Consider the following 19,630-nt stretch of genomic DNA (forward strand, 5'->3'; position numbering starts at 1 on the left):
GTTAGTACCAACTGTCACAATGTCAGTACATTCCACCCAAAAAGTCACAATGTCAACACCCACTGTCACAATATCGGTACCAACTGTTACATTGTCAGTACCAACAGTCATAATGTACCAGTACCAACTATCACAAAGTCAGTATTAACTGTCATAATGTCAACACCAACTGTCACAATGCAGTACAAACTGTCACAATGTCAGTATAAACTGTCACAATGTCAGTACATTCCATTCATATTGTTACTGAGTCAGTACATTCCACATTTCCCCTTGCCCCTGATGCATTACATATCATAGATTTTAAGTACAGATAAGATATGCTACAGTCAAAATATCAAGCATGGAATAAATGTGTAACTTGTTTATTTGTATGATTAGCTTTTTCCATGAAGTAAAATACATTAAATTTGGATAGGTTGATTGCTGACATGACATTAGTAATTGCAAATATGAGTGCTTTACCATGGTGATGACTTCAAGGTCCTTCTTGTATGTCCTCTCTGTCATCAGCAGCTCCTTGGCAATGTAGTAAGCCCTGTCCACCAGGTGTCTCTGTAAATAACAAACAAAAAAATCAAAGTACTGAAAGTACTGAAACAAGGTGTTTCTGTAAATAGAGAATATAAAAATAAGCCCTGTCCACCAGGTGTCTCTGTAAATATGAACATAAATATGAATGTAGAATTTATGTCCTCTACACATCAAAATGTCAAAAACAGTTTACAATGAAAACAAGATGTGCTTGTTAAACACTGCTGCCCCTGTATGTTAGCAAAATAATTCTGCTACAAAAAGAAAGGACTTGTCACAATGAATACACGTGTGAAATATGTATGCCCTATCACAACCCAATCAAATGTTATAGCCAAGGTTAAAATTTTTACAGACAGAAAGACTGACGGACCCAAAACTATATGCCCTTCAATCTCTGATTATGGGGGCATAAATATAAGCAGCCATTAATTGTAGATAAACAGTTTAATACACTGTATCTGTCTTGTTTTAGGGTGGGAAACGAAGATGATCAATTTCATAATATAGTTGCTTTATTGATCTCCCTGTCTACCCCCCCCCCCCCACCCCCCAAACAAGACAATGATTCCTCCCTTGTAGAAGATTAATTATGTACAGTGACTGATGTTGTACCTTGTTTTTCTTCTTTGGATCCTCCTCTGAGTCGTCTGTCCTTGACGAGCTGAGAATACTAACATTTCCATGTATCCCATGATCCTCGATCACAGTTTGACCAATCACAGAGTCTGTTGGGATTGACCTATGGTTCACAGGGGTTAGATGAAGGCCACTTTCATTGAGTGGGGGAGGAGGGGGAGGAGGGGGGTAGTCCTCATCTTCGTCCTCCTGGTAAACAATGGGTGTCTCCACTGGGGCGGGTGACACTCTGTCGAGATCACTACTGCTTCTGTAAATATAATACACATGTAGCACAAACTAGTATGTTGAGAAAAACTGAGAGTACCTCGTCTTTCTAATCAGTAACTGAAGGAATGCTTGTAAAGATAACAAACTTCAGAAAATTATAAATTAGCAACATACACCACTGCTGAAAATTTAAAACAGTTTTCTCCCCACAAACTGAACGTTAATGAGACAATGTATACAAACATTGTCGAGTCTTTTTGTTTCAAGTGTTTAATTCTACTTCAATTCAGCCCCCATCCCCGTTGAATGATAATTTTCGTACCTCATCATGGGGGGCGGGAAGTCCTCAAGAACAGGCTCCTCCTGCACAGTCTCTGGAATGTTTTCGATTTCATCACTTCGGACAATGTGGTGGTCCTCTTCGTAGATCAGTCCCCTTGTGTCGTTGGTGCCAAGGACAGGGGCAGAGTACTTTCGGTCTCCAAAGGCTCCAAAACTTTGAAGAGGCCCTGGTGAGGTTTTAATGTGTGGGTAGCCTGGATAAGGTGGAGGTAAATCTATATAAAGAAAAAAAATATAAATCTGAATTTCATTAAGCAAGGAATCAAATATGAGCTAACACTTTGTAATATTTGAAGATGTGATGCTATCAACCTCCCTCCCCCTTAATTCAATTTGTGAGGAATATATCTCAATTCAAATATAAATTCTTCCACTATATACAAAACTTGCTTGCACCTCTTATAATGAAGTCAGATTCCTGACATTGAAGTAAAGAAGTGAAGAAACATGTACAGTATACAGGGAGGATCAGAGTTATTGTGAAGCTCACATTTATTAACGTTGTTCTCAGATCATCCATACGCTGTAAAGCATTCCCAGCTTAATCACCGAGAAAAAAGGACAGGATGTCACAAAATGTCAAGATCAGGAACACAAGATTCAGAAAGAAAAAAAAATTCAATACTTAATTAAGTTTTCTTCATTTATACATTAATTCAGATATTAATTGAAAATTTCTAATTTTTAACATCTATTTCAAATTTTTTCCCAAAATCAAAAGACCAAGAAGGCAGCTTTGAAAACTGTTGCGAAAAGCAGTGAAAAGTGATAGCCCCTAAGGGTGTGCTAGGATAATTCGATTTTACTCTACACAATAGCTGAAGCTTTCTCTTATGACTCCACACATTTCCATTACAAAGAGAGTCCATGGCAACTGCATCATTCCACAATGCTATCATTTCTTGGAATCTCCCACAACATTTCCTAAGATTCGCATATTTCATGACAAGAGTAGAAAATAAGCAGTCCGAAGGACGTATCTGTCTGTGTTTGTTCCAGAAGACAGTGACAGTATGTTTCCTTTTACGACCTGGTGAGACCATTTAAATGTCCAATGTATAATTTGAAATGTCCAGTGTATTAGAAATGTCCAGTGTTTTAGGAATGTCCAATGTATTAGATTCAGATCATCATAAAACTCTAATAGGTGAACACTAATTTACGTAGAGTAGGCACACTTTGATTTTGAAAGGAATGGTTAGTTTATCAATTTGTAGTAAAGTTATATAAACTTAAGGACACTAGCTACAATCAAATCAAACTTCTCTGTTTTCAAATATTTCTGTACAAAATGTGAATAAATATGCAGATCATGTCAAAATAGCAATTAACATCACAAACTACATTAAGTCAAGTTAATCATATTATTAGTGTGTTTTCTGAGTTTTTCTGGATAGAGCCACTCTGTAATTTCTTGAACTCTTTTCACACATTGAAAAATTGTTCTAGGTGCATCATGTTGGTAAATAAGTGTCAGTAAATACTCTACAGTAAGGAAGCTGTCAAATACATTCCAATTTTGTTAAAAACAGTACAAATGCAAAGATTGAAATTTGAGATCTTCAAAAGGAGGTAGAAAAATTTGTTTCTAGCAAATCTGTTCGGGAACATAATAATGAAATGGTGTGTCAGAGAGTGAGTGCATATAATCACATACACATGAAATGTATCTGACCTTAACTAGTGTCACGTTTATAAATATACACAGTTGAAAGTCGGAGGGGGAGGGGTGGGGGCGTGTACTCCCAATATCTCATGGTATTCTGGCTCTATGACCACAAACTGAACAAGATTTTGTATATATATCAATGGATTGTTAAAAATCACACAAATACTTTATTGAGATTATGAATCGAATTAAAGATGTAATTTCAAAATGAATTTTATTGACTACATATGAATATTTCATTAAATATTTAGATGCTATAGACCAGCATGATGCCATTTCAATCTATTTTGTTGTTGTAATTTTCAGTAAACCACAGAGCAACACAGTCACAAGTATGATACATGTAATTAAAATCAATGTCTATATATATAGTCAAAGTCCTCACAAAAACTCACTAATCAGAATCGACTGAAACAATAAAATTTCAAATGTGAAACGTACATTTAACAAATTAACAAGTTTCATCAAACACTAAGATCCCCTGCAATTATTCATTAAGTGCATGTCCCCACTATTGTTTGTTAAGCTGAACAAATAGATTGTAATGGATTCTATGTTCTGCACTCTGACAGATAGTACGCATGAAGTGGTCATCAACAGCGATGGCCAGGCAGCATCAATACTCCGCCAGATTAATGATTGGTCCACTTCCAACTCAAGCCAAACAGGCCATTTATAGGAGGACCAGTGAGGTTTTTCTCCTTCATCACGACTATTTCCTAGATATATTTACTCCGGTTAATTAATACTGAAAAGTCACAGATTTTTTCCCCTCCCCACAATATTCATAATTTAGTACGCATCAGACATGCAGTGTCTGTGATTAAGTGTAACCTCTTTTATCTATTATTGAAGAGACAAGTTAATGGGTGAATTCTATAGCACCACGTAATAGGTCACATACTGAGTAGAAACAACAACACAATGGGAATATTGGAAATCTGCCTGCAATTTACTGAAAGTTGACATTCTGTTCTAACAAATTAATCCATTTACTAGAAGAAAATGTATTTTTTAAAAAGATTTTTTTCCCCATTAATTACTTATCACAACACTGAAAGAAAAAGATTTTTTTTTTTTTTTTTTTTTTTTTTTTAGAAAAACACATATAAATGAAATATCTAGAGTGATGAGACCTCAATAAGACATAAAGCAAATTACAGTCGTCTACAAATGACATCATATACTGTCAGCCAATCACACAGATCAATCTGGTACCTACCTTATAGTGCTATCTGACCAATCAAATTCTTGCAAGTGCATTCTGGGTAATTTTTAATATCCATGAAAATCCCTCCTTCCTGGCAGTGAACATTTCATGAACTGTCAATGGGATTCTTCCCCTGATTAGGTATTCATCCTGACGCTCTACCATTTCTTTGTATGGAAGAGGTATATTAGAATTGTAAAACGGAGATTGCCAATTGCGAAACTCCAGGGATACTTAAGTGTTCTCTTTGAGTCCTTGTTGATATATCCATAGGCGAAGACAATTAATATATGATTAAACAGTACCCTTTTCTTGGACACAATATTCAATATCCTTTTTTTGCTTTTGGATCTTGTAAATACTCTCCAGGTATTTCTTATACATTCTCTGTTTGAATGCAATCTATGCCAACTCGGTCCCTTCTGTTTTGCAGCACAGCAGACAATGCCATTGCTTTGAAAAGAGATCTTGTAAAACAGCACACAATCCGAGTCTCCCAGTGAATGTTATTATTTTGTAATCTCGATTTGCTAAACCAGTGGGTGGCTACATATCAGTCTGCAGATTTCCTCACCATTACATCCTTTCAGTGTCTTCTGACAGCAAGCCATGACTAAAGCTTGCTATTAAATTTCTACCATTTCAGTACTGCTATGTACAATCAATAGCAAACTGATACAGATTTTTTTTCTCATTTTTCATTTTGTCCAATTACTCTCTGTTGTACATGAGTAACATTGATAGGAAGCTTGTACAGCTAACCTAACAAGTCTTAAATCAAAAGTACTGTGCATTGTTCAAGAATAACTAAAAAAATATGTTTTCCAATTTATTAAAATGATATCGGTATGATACAAAAATCAATCAACAACTATTATGACATTTTTTCAAATCAAAATGTTGTAAAAAAAACCCTGTTTAATTCCTTTTTTTTTGGTGTAAAAAAACCCTGTGTGATTCTTTTGTTAACAGAGTCTAAAATAAACCTATGATGTCAGAATACTGTGATTCTTATTATACATATCATTTATACAATTTACATTTACACTTAAAAACAAATCCAAACTTTTATTTTCACAGAGATCATACAACAGTTTAGCTACCGTGCTTGTTTGCAGTTAATTTCTATAAACAATTTGTCAGCTAACACGCATTGGGATTTCAAGATACCATCACTGCAAAAGTAATTACTACAATATCATATCTCACATTATACATATGTGTCTGTTCTTACACAATTAATAATATTGCATCAATTCCCTTAAAGCTCATCATAAAATACCACATGTCAATTCGTTCAAAACTAATAAAATGCATCTGCAATGTCCCTCTAAAATTAATTTAAAATAAAATCATAAAAACAAAAGCAGTCAAAATAGAAGACATTTTTGTTAGTTAGAACTAATCATCATAAGCTACACGAGAAAATTGTTGCTTTATTTCCGGAGACACCAGAAAGCCTTAACCAGATAGAAGCCATTTACCAGGCAATCTGTGGACTGGTCCCTCTAATTACCAGATCCCCCAGAAGGCAAATCAAAACCACCAGTGTCACTGTTTCCAATGACTACCAACTTACTACAGCATTACATCATTCTCAATCAAATGTGTAAATATTTGGGGATGACGCGTAACAAACAGTGCTTATTTAGAAACTTTTATTTTTCAAAGAATCAATCGAGAGACAGAGGAACTCATTTACAATAAATTTATGTCTTTCTTTTCTTTACATTGTTTTAACTTTTCAGAAGAAAAAATCAATAAAGAAGCAAACTTAGATAATTTCTTTGGTCTGAAAAGATCTTGATAAATGGCAACATCCCAAATGAGACAGATTTCAAATTAATCACAGAAAACTGCATAAATGTCATGTCATGCAAGAAAACTTTATCTGATTCAAGGAGGCGTCTTACATTAAGTGCCTTCTGCATTGTGAAAAAAATACACTCTTATACAGTATTGGAAATGGAAACATCTAAAATGAAAATACCCTGCCAGTTGTCCTTCCTCTATATACCCCCCCCCCCCCCCCCCCATTCTGACCTTTGAGTAAAGTTAATATGTTATCAACTTTTTGGAGGCGACATATAATTCATATGACTAACGGAATATTGTATGACTAACGGAATATTGAAACTACCTTGTTTTTTAATTAGATACTCTCAGATTTCATTTCCTGGACCGAGTTGCACGAAAATGAGTTAAGTTTTACTGACATTTAACGCTATATATATGTAAGAGTTAATGGGAAGTTAATTTAACTGTCAAAGTTTCACTATAACCATCGTGCAACTGGGTCCAGTATTCCAAAATATATAAACAAAGAAGGAAAATATGACATGTCCTTTATCCATAGGCTTAATTGAACTGAGATAAAGGACTCAGTAGTTCCAAGGCAAAGCCCTGGTGGGCGCCCAGTGGGCAAAGCGAATGAAAGCTTCCGAGTTTTACTGACTTTATTGACTAAATTTTAGCTTTACATTGTGGCAATGAGGCTCTGTGTATTGCCTTTATCATCAGCTTGTTGCAATTTATCAAAAAATTAGACTACTTCACCAACAATTCAGTTAGAAAAAAATCTGAACTCATATAATTCAACAGTCCTAGTTTACAATCAACCAGCGATATTTTCACCAGCCTATAAGTACAGAACTAATGATAAACATACAATCCTACAGTAAAAATTGGCAGATTCAAAGACCATAATTAACAGAAGACATACAAAATGATGTATAAACAGCAAATCCTTGTGAAAAGTCTCTCTCATTAGGGATAAAAGAACATATAAAAGAAAGCTCTATTTTGGAATTGCACATTTGTTAAATAACATTTGTCACATGATTTTCACTTTCTATAAATTAGCTGTTGTACAGAATAATGACAAATGAATTCATCAAATCTCCAAATTAAGTGTCTACTTTTTTCTGAATTTCGTAAAATTAATTCAAAAATTGACTAAAGGAAAATATCATTCAACACAAAGATTTCTTTCTAGGCTCTTTTTAAGATTCTGAAATCAGGGAAAGCATTGAAAGAACTCCTTTATACAAAAAGACAGAAAAATAATATTTTTTTTTTTAAGCTTACCAAATTCAAACCTTGAAAATTTTTCCACTTCATCAGCCAGATACAATAATAAAATGCAAAATAAAAATCTGGTAAGGAATCATGATAAATTTGGTCAATGTTGTCCAAATGAATCTGACCAACCCATTTCTGAGAAATGTACAATTTGAAAATAGATTCCAGGCAATTCATAGGGTCAAAGTTTCATCAAAAAGCAAATTATTCACTTTCATTTTTATTTTCTTCATTTTCAAACACCTAACGTTACCTCCCTTTCTCTGAAGTCATGTGACTTATCATTAATTCAAATATCTACACTACACACACCCTTTTTTTTTTTATTAGGTGACGTATATAAGTGAAAAGAATTTTCAAAAATATATGAATTTTGAGTTCCCAATGCATCAAATAAAAAAAATTCTTTCAATAAAAATTGAGAAGCACAATAGCTTTTACAATATGTCAAAATTCAACACTCTAATGCACAGCAGAATTAGATGAAGCATACTTTACAACTAGCCGACACACAATGTTAGCACTTTAAGAACCAGTAGAAAATGTAATGACAATGTCAACCAGCCATTAAGTCTGAGCATTATCAGGCCCCCTATGTTCACCATCTTCCTCCTCCCTCTACCCTCCTTTTCGGTTCAAAAAGTCTTGTAAAGAATTGACACTATTAAAGCATGAAATTTAAGTACCGACTTTATCAATTTCATTTCATTTGAATGCAGAAAAGTCCTAAAATTTTTTAATCCCATGTCATTAACAAATACAAATATTTTGTGTAAGGGTAATTTTTCGAGCTCTGAACAGTGTAGAGCAGCAGAGATTATATTAAACGTTTGTATGACCTGGAGGGCTCGTTTTCTCTCAGTAACATCTGTATCGCCTTCATATTCACCATCTCCATACCCTCTCACCTCCAAATTTTAAATTCTCCTATTTCTATCAAATAACATCTAGAAAAATAATGCTTTAAAAAAAAAGATAGAAAATTAATTTTACATGTTGAAATCTAAGAACTACACAAGATGCACATTCTTCCTACTTGGAATTACATATTTTTGGGGGGAGGGGTGTTCCATTACTAAAATCAATACTTTCAATTATTCTGCTTCTTGCAATGCACTGTGTTCATCAAAAGCAATAAATATTTCATAGCATAGGAAACTTGATGTCGCTGGTTAAAATGTCATAGATTCAAATTCGGGAAAAAAAATAGATCAAAATTTTTGGTATTACGATAGAGAGAATGTTGTTGTCATGCCAATTAAAGTAGTAGTATTGTAGTGAAAGGCACGACAAAAAGACCAATTCCGATCCACAGAACCGACTGTATACTTCTATTACTACACGCACTATAGAGAATTTACCATGTAATGGGGTATTTTCTGCGGTTGTCTATTTTTTGCAGAATTTTGCAGATTGGAAAAATCCACAAAAATTACAAATGCAAAATATATATACATGCATATATGTACATACATGTATGGGTATAATGCACCCACAGAAATTGGAAATGTAGAATATAATTTGCTACCAATCACAGATTGAATCGCAAATATTTCCAACCTCAGAAAATACCCGATATATGGTATATTTCTACAGACCCAGATTATTGATGATAATCATTTTTGTGTAATTTTGTTACATGTATAATCATGTGCACTTATAAAAATAATAATTTATTTTTCCTGATACTTTCTGTTCCCCTAGTTAAGTTTATATGTAAAAATACTGATAAAGTTTTCAAATTTTTCATCCACATAAATCAACAAGTATCCTCTTCCATGATACAGTTACATAAAAAAACCCACAGATCTACATCAATATGCTGGAAAAAACACGGAGCTGTAGCAAAAAATGGCTTACGTGTAGCAAACTTGAGATCAAACACGCAGCAAAAGTAAAAAAAACAAAACATCTTTGCAGATACTGAAAGCAGTCTTAGTTTTTTAAAGCAGGTGAAAATACAGCCATTAAATATTTTTTGTACGGCTTCATTTCAACATTTTTATCAGTTAGCCACGATGTTCGCAAAATATAAAATTATTACCATGGAAGCTTATTTTTGAGTAAAGGCACTCTCACAACTTTACATGAAAACGAAGTTCTTCTCAATAAATAGTCATATACAGTAAGAGTAGTTGCAACAACTTGTTTTTAATGTGTGCTCAAACTGCATAGTAGGTCAACCCAACCTACTTATTCTAAACCAAAATCACTGACTTTTATTCAGCAGGTAACAACACAGGCTCAATATAAATGTAAATCAATCTCAAATTATCATCAGGGAAAGCAATACAGGGAAGGATATTGGATTTAAAGAATCCTCACACAACCCAATAAGAGGAATAAAAGGACAGTCTCATTCACCTGCCTCCAGCAAAATCAGTCTCTATAAGCCCAGAAAACACAATCAGATTGACATGGAAATTTTTAAATCAGTCAATAAAGCATCTGCAGATGCAAATCTGTATCGGACTACATTACTCAGGTATCTCGAGGCAGTTATAATCAATTAAAGAACATGGCATTGCATTTTCTCAAAACAAATTTGTTTCATACTGGATTCTTCATTGATCTTTTTTTAACCCTGACAATATTTAACAAGAAGGCCCATGGGCCACAATGCTCACCTGGGTCACCTTGATGCTGCTGTACTTCATCTGAAGATTTTTAAGAGATCTTGACCCTCTTTAACCCCACGACAAATTCTGACCCACCTAGCCCCATGGAGAGTTGTGACTGTTGAACCTGAATCCACTCAACACGGGGCTATGGCTAACATGACCCTCCTGTTTTGGAAAAGATTTTTTAAAATATCATAAAATCCCCCCCCCCCCCCCCCCCCCCCCCCCATTATTCATGTATTATGGAAGATATGATTCCCTGATTTTGGCCCTACCCTAAACTCCAGGTTCATGAAAAAAATAATCAGAATGTTTGTATATCGATATGATTTAGTTTGTCCCTGCTACTTGCGAAAATATTTTGTTTTTTATATGACTGTTGCTCTGGAGAAGATTTTTTTCGATATACCTTGATGTAAAACTTAAGTCTCCTATTACGGCCCCACCCACCCCATCCCTGAAAGGGGGGTGGGGGGTGTCACAATTTGAACAATTCTGATCTCCTCTCAGTTGCCTTCCAGTGGTTCTTGAGAAGATTTATAAAAGATGACATCATATTTTCGCTACCGTATATACTTGCCTATAGGTCGGTTTGCCTGTAAGTCGGTTGTATATTTTGTAGGCTATTTTGGAGGGATATGCCATTGAGCCACTTATAAGTCGGTATAACTTTTTTTCAAGAATCGGTTGACAATTTCAAATCAATGCTCCAATGTTTTCATCTCTATTTCAAATAATATTTTGTGAAATGCACTGATGAATAAAATCATTAAAATATGTAAATACTTGTACTTTATGCATATAATCCTAGAATATGTGAATAATATAATATTTTCAGTCAATGTTAATCATTGGAGTACGAAGTTGTTAAAAAACTACTAAACATTATGCTGTCCAGAAAAATGCTAATCTTTATAGGACTCGTCTATAAGTCTGATGTAGAGTTTTGGACCAATTTTTAACTCCCAAAAATCCGACTTATATGCGAGTGTATACGGTATTTTTTAATTATCACCTCTTTGAAAAGGGTGCAATCCTTCATTTGAACAACTTTGAATCCCCTTTACCCAAGGATGCAATTCGTTGAAATTGACCCTGTGGTTATGGAGAAGGAGTAAAAAATTTGTAAAGTTTACGGACAGAGGACAGACAGAGGACAACAGGTGATCAGAAAAGCTCATGCAGGCTAAAAAATTCAGATTTTTTTGGTAAATTTATTATTATTTTTTTGTGTTTTGGGGCTTACTAAATACATTTTTAATTTGATGTAATATCTAACATGCATATTACCGATGTTGAGTGGGTGTGGCAGAATCATGAGGGTATGGTGAATTTGTTTGTCCTGCAGAATTTCAATATGTTTACATTTAATACTATGAATGTATATGAAATCTGAAAGCAAGATGACATCGCCAGTCTTCCATGCTGATAAGACATTAGGTCGGATTAAGTCTCTTCTCAAGCTTGATGCCAATGCACTTAAATATAAAACGATTGGCTACTCAATACGGTAATGCTGATAAATATCTCAAAATCTAGTAAACAATCAAACAAAAATATATAAATAAATGCTTTAAATGCCATAACAAAAAAATAAATATACAAAAAAATAAATGTAACACAGTCAATGTTTGACACCTAGGAAAACTCCCTATAAAGAGCAAGCATTAAACCTGCTGATCACAGCTAATTTCTGTACAGAACATGCAATAAATATCACCCGCCTTCTCTTGAGTGCTGTAACAAAATCTAATAGCAAAAATAACAGTTCGTAAATTGAGATTCTTGTTTGTGAGCATGTGATTGAGGCATCTATCAATACTGTTACGATTCTGGTGAGCAAGCACACTTGTGCTTTGGAATTCTTTATACTTGGATGATGTTTAAAATGGATACCACAATGACATTGAGATGCTAATTGTTTGTTGAAAAATAGATTTCTATCTTTTTCAAAATAAATGGGACAATATCACCTAATTTCCAAGAAATTGACAATAAACTGAAATCCTTGCAGCAGCGGTACAGTACAACCATATCATACAGAATGCCAGGCCTCCTTTACTCTGTAGTGGACAGGATTTAAACTTTAATCAGGCTATGCTGTAAACACTACAATAGAACATACCAGAAATCCCTACTAAACACCTGAGGGTTGTGGAAGTCCTTACCAAGGGATCAGAAATATTCAAATTATGTGTCAAAGAATGAAACTAGGATGCAATTGAGGTGTGATTTTTGCGACTTCTAAATGAGCTATCAATGAATTATATTTGACTAAGAGCATCTCTCTACCCTTCAAACTTAAGTGTCATGTTACAAAAAAATAATTTTTAATAATGAGCTTGAAATCTGATGTATGTGAAAACACTACCTATTTGCTTTGTATTAATTCAACAAATCCACCCACCAAAGCAAAATCTGAAGGACATAAAATCAATGTAAAATCATTTATCCCTTAACACAGTGATCCAAAACCTGGAGCATGTGAAAGTATTCGAATTTCTGTCTCAACCAATATGTAGTACGTAAATATACCAGTATCATCAGCATTCAGATGAACCCAATTCGTTGTTTTCGTTTTCTTGTGGACTTTGACCAGAAGCATCAGGGCTGGAGGGCAAACTGATGGTCAAGACAGGGATGACAAAGCCTCTTGTTTCTTCCCCATCACAACCCCCTCCTTCCTGTTCCTCATCAGAAGAATCACTGAAGGAAGTGTTCACTTCTGCAATACTGGGATTCTCCAAGTCTGCTAGAGGATCCAAGCTGTATCTCTTGTTTTTATCACTGTCAGATTCTACAGAACTGAGACTGGAATCAGTCAGAGATTGGGGAATCACTGGCAGGTGGTTGTCTGTTGGGGATCCTCCATTGTGTACATTCATCTCTTCAGTGTCCTCCTCTGGAACTTGCACGGTCCCAATGTCCTCTTGTTCAGGGTCATCCTGTGACAGGTCTCTCATCAGGCCTTCATCCACCCCTACCCCGGAATCTTTCGTTGTTTCCTTCCCAGAGTCTGCCAAACTCTTGGCAAACTTGAGGAACTCATCCTGTTTATGACTCTCTTCATCACTACTAGTATGCTCACTAGGACCTTCCGAGTCTAGAGAGGATGTGCAGGACTCGGAGGTGTCAGATTCCACCATATCCTCATCCTCCAAACACTCCAGAACATCCAGAATATCTGTCGACTCGGATTTTGAAGGACCCTGTCTGCCTGCTTCAGAATGATACAAATCACCGACAGGTTCAGCTAATGCGAAGGCTGGGGGGTCATTGACACTCTCAAAGCTGTACTTGTAACCCCTCTCCCTGTGGAAGCTTACTTTTCTGGGTCTTTGTGGACCGTAAAATTTATCCACCTGAGCAACTTCTGGATGGGTAGGCTTAACATTGGAGTTTGTAGGATTAAAAATCACATCCCCTGGGTGTACCGGGATTTGCAATGGTTTCTTGCTCTCTGCATGTTTTGCAGAAGGCAGTGAGCCATAGTCACTTTTGGCATCAGTTTCTGAATCTCCCAGCACACCGCTATCAGATCTGGAGTTATGCTCTGAAGAATGATCCACCGGTTTAAAGGTAGAGAACGTAATATTCTTTACATTTGGCTTCCTGGATGGATGATCTTTGTCTAGAATCAGGAAGGCAGCAGCTTGTGAGGGCTGGTCCAATTCCTGTCCGACACATTCAGATAGCTCCAGACCCACAGGAATCACAGCTTCCGGTTTACTATCAGTGTTTCTTGTGTGGGGTATAATATCTACTGGCAAACTACCTTCCTCTGCCCCCTTCCTTCCTAATTCTCTACGTAAATCAGGGGTATCAGGCCTCTCAACATCGGCACTTTTCTTATCTACAATTTTACTCATTCTCTTGTGAAGTTCATTAATGAATGTAACTTCCCCATTTGGGATTTTAGTCTTGAGATCTTTTTCTCCATGAAAAGAGGAGCTCTTGTTAAGACTTGGATTCCTAGCCTTTATGTCTTTCTCTCCTTTAAAAGATGAACTTTTGCTGAGAATTCCCCTTGTCTGAAAATGTCTTACAATATCTCTCTCCATTGTTGGGCTGGTAGTATCATCTATGGATGAAAAACTGTCCTTGGGTGGAAGTCTGTGGACATTGACAATTTCTAACTTTCTGTTGCATGAGGGAGACCTCTCTAAGGAAGATTTGCTGGAATGGCGTGGTCCGGTAGATGGAGATCTACTCAGCACTGCCCTCCCTGTTGGAGACATGCTCTTACTTGTCACTTTATCCAAGGAAAAGGACCTTCCCGAGTCAGGAGATTCAGTCCTCGACTGACTACCCCCTTCATACACCTTAACATGCTCTATCTGCATATTTGTTGGTCTCCTCTTCTTTGAGCTTCTTCCTCTTCTAATAAAAGGTGGACTATTTGCTTCTTGTGCGTCTGCTACATTGCTGTTCTCATACATTCTTCTTTCCAGGTAGTATGGAATGTCTTCAATGAGATTGTCTGGGTCATTCTTGTCCGCCTCGGGAGACGCGCCGTGCGGTGAGGTGACCATTGCAGACTTGGCCTCCAGACTCCCTGATGCTGCGGATGGCTCACACAGATCTGATGGACTCGAGGGATGAGAATTCGAACTAACAACACACTGATCGACAGTGTCATTCTTCACATTGTTTTCACTCTCTTCCAACGAATTCGGGAATTCTTTCACTGGTGACATTTCTACACTAACAGTTATACAAGTTCCCGCTGGAATCTCTTCATTTAGAGTAATAACAAATTTTCCCGCTTGACTTGTTATCTGTTTCTGCTCTGTTACAGAATCCAACACTTCGGATGCTGATGATGAATGTTTGGTATCTTCAGCAAACATGACTCTTTTGCCTTCTTTTAGGTGAGGAACGATGACCCCATTCTGATCAGGAGAACTAATTATCTCCCCTGATCTCACTCCCATAGAATCATTAGTATCAACTACAGAAATCTCCCCATTATTAGTACTTGTTCTACTTTGCCCACCACCACCATCACCTGAAAGCTTAGGATCAACAGACACAAGGTTACCATTGTCATGTACATTTTGATTGGCTGACAATATATGAGAATTAGTATCTAGACATTCGGGTTTAGTAACAATAAAACGGGCACCTCTGACAGGGTCTTCTTCTCGCTCCTCCTCTTCTTCCTCGGCGGCTGGTGTCCCCTCCATACTTCTCTGAACATGATCAAATTTGGGCGAGTGTAGGGATCGACTTCCAGAGAGTGAACTGTCCATACTCTGGGTGTCATTAAGATCAGTCCGGCCAGGGGAGGCCACTCTCTCCACCTGAACCACATGGGACCCCCGAGATCCCAGACTGTTGTTGGCATCAGGCGTGTTGTGGATAATTGTTTTGGTTGTGATTTTTGGTGTGACACTGGCACTTCGACTTGAAGAGATCCGACCACTCACAGATCTGTAAAATACAAAATGTTCATCAAAATCAGGAGACTGTTACCTAGTACACAGTATATCTACATAAATGAATGAGAGATATTAAATTTCCCAGCCTTGTCAATAGACACTGCATGAAAATACCAAAAGGAAAAGTCAAAGAGATTGTTAAGTTACACACAACTAAGCCATATTAGATCATTATTGATTATCGGGAGAACATTTACAATCAATGAAAATGAGGCTGTTTCTCCTGATGACATTAAATCAGGTTCAATTTAATTCAACAAGCATGTTTAAATGATAATTGGAAATGGTTTCAAAATGCCCAATCAACTCGCACATAACAAACTAAATCCACAGACAAACACCAAAAGTATGAACACAATGACAAAAAATGTGACAATGATGACAATTAATGACTTAGCTGAAACGATAGACCCACTTCGATACATATTACAATACTTATGGCACAATTCGATATGTTGAAGAAAAGATTTCATTTAAAAGATTCACAACACAGTCACCATTTTAAAAGCAAAATGCTCCAAACCACTAAATGGTAAGATGCTGGTGGGGTCTGTAGTTTAACTGTTTAAGTTCACTATTGCTGTCGTCCGACTAACGACTGACCACAGTCTGAAGGTTTTCAGGTTGTCCCTCAATATAGAATCTAATATTGAATCGAACATTTATATTGAACAGTACTGATATTTGAGTGAATCGTTTCAGCCCTATGAGACAACAGATTTTAGTTATGGTACAGGTATTGCTGATGGAAGCAAGGCACTCTGTTAGTTTATCATACACGTACACATGCACACATATACCACTCCAAGAAAATTATGATGGTGTAGACAGACCTGCAGTTCTGAAACACGTACTTCACAAAAGAGTTTTTTTTATATTAGTAAGGGGCTCGTCACAAAATATTTCAAGGAAAGGAATGCATAGTTTTTTTTACTTGGCAAAATTTGTATTGGATGAAAGAGTTCCACCTTTATTTTTCCACTTTATTTCAAATGTTAAATTAAGAAGGAATAACACATTATTGCAACTTTTCAACAGAGGCATCAGAAGAAAAAAAGTCTTTTTGTTTTCTATAAATTCATCACCTGTCTGATCTTCTTTGAGGATTAAGGCATCTGATATCCATCAGAGCTTTCATTATTTTATTCATGATTTTACACTAAAACTTCAATATTTTGTTACAGTTGTGAAGTAAAATTTCCAATTTCCAATATTACAAAATTTATTATTCTATATATATTTTCTCTATGTCAATTCTGATTGGTGTTATGTTTCGTTAAGCTGACTGCTTCCTTCATTTCACCATCAGAATGTTCTCCAGTGGCTAGTGTTCTGCATTTATAACACACACAGATTTCAACAATACACGACTATCTGAGAGACAGTGGAGTAGACCAATGACAACTTTGAAGATCTTGGACAAAATCAGACAACACAACTCACTTACTTCTTGTTTACCCTTTTTGGAGTGTAATAAACAGATAATTATATTGAGTGTTTTATCTCTTAATATCAAACCAAATACTCAGGCCCAATTTTCTGACTTTTGATATATTAGCCCCTTCCCTCTATAGCAATTTTATGAACAAGAGGCCCACAGGCCTCACCGGTCACCTGATTATTAGTTAAAAGTATCAATAACCCCAAGGGCTATGAAATCTAGAAAAAAAATCCTGTTCTGCATATCTAATATTCAGCAAGAGTATAAAACAGGATAGGTTCTTAAACTTAAGTGCAATAGTGTCTATACTGATGAAAGACTTTACTATAAAATATAGTTAACAGTATTACAATATTGCTAATTTGGACCCGTCCTAAAGTCAAAACCCCTGGGTTGCGAAATTCACAATTTTGATACACCCTTTCTGGTTTTCCTAAGTATGCATTTAGTTTTTATACCGTATCAGCAAACTTAAAGAAGTCTCTCAAATGATAAAGACAATAATCATTATAATAATTTTGGCCACAACCTTGAACCAAAAGCCCTATCCCTGGGATCATGAAATTTACTCCTTTTAAATATATATATGCAATACATGTAGTTTCAATTTAGTATCAATATATTATTCAAACGTTTTACACATATACACTATATATACAAAGTTTGACCCTGTCCTCGGATCAGAAACTTTGGTAGAGACCTTCCTCCTCTACATGAATATGCATTTAGTTTTCCTTACAGATGTGCAGTTGTAGAAAAGATTTTGGAATATTGGTCAATGTTTGGCAGTTTTTGCCCCACTCTAAGGCCCCAGGAATGCAGGAGTCCTGAAATTTACAATTCATATTTCCCTTGTTCCAAAGATGCTTCATACCAAACTTGAAAAGTATTGGAAAGGCAGTTATTAAGAGGAAGTTAAAAATGCTCAATTGTTAATGCACGACAGATGATGATGGACATAGACCAATTGCAATAGACTCAAGTGACCTAGAAAGTTAAATCTGGAAATTCTTGCATAGATTCATTTTTGCAAAATGGGGTCGGAATGCTAAAGACTTATATTTATGCATCAAAACACTGCAAATCACAACTTCGTTATCAGCCATTGTAAGTATTTTCTAAAAAAGATAATTTTTATGAAAATAATTTGGTGATGTCAATGCCACGATACCTTGTAATGAGAAACACGTATTGACCTAGAACAAAGTGTAAGGTCGATATGCTCTTCTTAGGTCTATATAGGCTACAACTGTGAAACAATGAATATCAAATTCTACGTGTGTGTGTGTGTGTGTATACGCATGTATGCATGCACACACACAAAACCATGTCATTTTCATTCCATTTTTAAAGCCATGTGCTATATAACCTGTGTTTGATGCTGGATTGCTAATTGTTATGCAGCTTTTGATTATTCATAGTCACATTATGACATGTTTATATTCAAGATGTGAATAATTAAAAGTTGGAGATATAAATAGATAAATATTCTGTCTATATATAAATACACCAGGTGTGCAACGACATTTTGACACCCACCCTCCATTTTATTAATAAATTTGCCAAGGCTAACCAAAACCATTAAGCTCAAAAATGATTTCCCTTCTCATTCATATCTATCTATACAGATGTAACATTTTTTCTATTTTTAATTTATTGATTAAAATTCAGATACCTGTGCTTATATGAACACCAATGTCCATTTTCAGTGATTTCTTAAAAAAGCCAAACAGATATAATTCAAGGAAAATACAACTTGCAAAGGTTATTAAGTTAATTAAAATTGCTGAAGTTGCCAATGCTACTCCAGTCTGTGAGTACCTTTGAAACTGTGGAGTAACGACAGGGTTTTCTCGTACATAGCTCATCAGCTGCTTCTGTGTCCTTCCACTGTATCTGCCATAACAAAATCAAGATGACATTGAGGGCAAGTTATTCATTCACATGTCAAGGTCACTTCCATCTTTAATACTTTTTTAAATATCTTAAGACACCTACATGAAAAAACTTCGATCAAATACACCATACATCATGTAAGTCATTTGAAAACAGATTTAGAAGATTTATTTTCATAGTCAGTTGTTTTGTAACCTGTAGTTCAACCATCTTTAAAATATCAGACCCGGTCTTTTCTACATCACAATGCCTCACCAGAAGTGAACAATCAATAACAGAAGAGCTGTGCTGAAACTCGTCATAATCAAATCACGATTCATGACTGAGAGCATAAAAGGCACATCAAAGACTCAAATTATCCGTGTGTTAATCAAACTTTACAGGGAACATTTGCATGTTCAGTAAAAATTAGATTTCCTGCCCGAATTCTAAAGTAGATTTGAAAACATCTTAGTTAACAACATCTAGTGAGGCAACAATTATCAATGTAGAATATCTCTCATGGAAAATTTTCTTGCAACGAGTGCAGGAAGAGCATTTGACCAA

General features: G+C 35.7%; 1 protein-coding gene across 5 annotated transcripts in view; it reads right to left on the minus strand.

Moving 5' to 3' along the window:
- LOC125657718 (FERM, ARHGEF and pleckstrin domain-containing protein 2-like) overlaps nucleotides 1–19,630 on the minus strand; it is a 76,779-nt gene that overhangs the window by 20,387 nt on the left and 36,762 nt on the right. For 4 of the 5 annotated variants that reach the window (XM_048888453.2, XM_056150178.1, XM_048888454.2 and 1 more), the window contains exons 10-11: nucleotides 19,010–19,084; nucleotides 5,421–15,739 (exon numbers count right to left, since the gene is read on the minus strand). In XM_048888453.2, the coding sequence (XP_048744410.2) occupies nucleotides 12,850–15,739; nucleotides 19,010–19,084 (2,965 nt within the window). In that variant the 3' untranslated portion in view covers nucleotides 5,421–12,849. Of the gene's footprint in view, nucleotides 1–465; nucleotides 556–1,149; nucleotides 1,424–1,705; nucleotides 1,941–5,420; nucleotides 15,740–19,009; nucleotides 19,085–19,630 lie in introns of those variants that run through there. The other variant, XM_048888456.2, reaches the window with a different exon arrangement.

The sequence above is a fragment of the Ostrea edulis genome, chromosome 9 (assembly GCF_947568905.1).
Source record: "Ostrea edulis chromosome 9, xbOstEdul1.1, whole genome shotgun sequence".
Taxonomy (NCBI): Eukaryota; Metazoa; Mollusca; class Bivalvia; order Ostreida; family Ostreidae; genus Ostrea; species Ostrea edulis.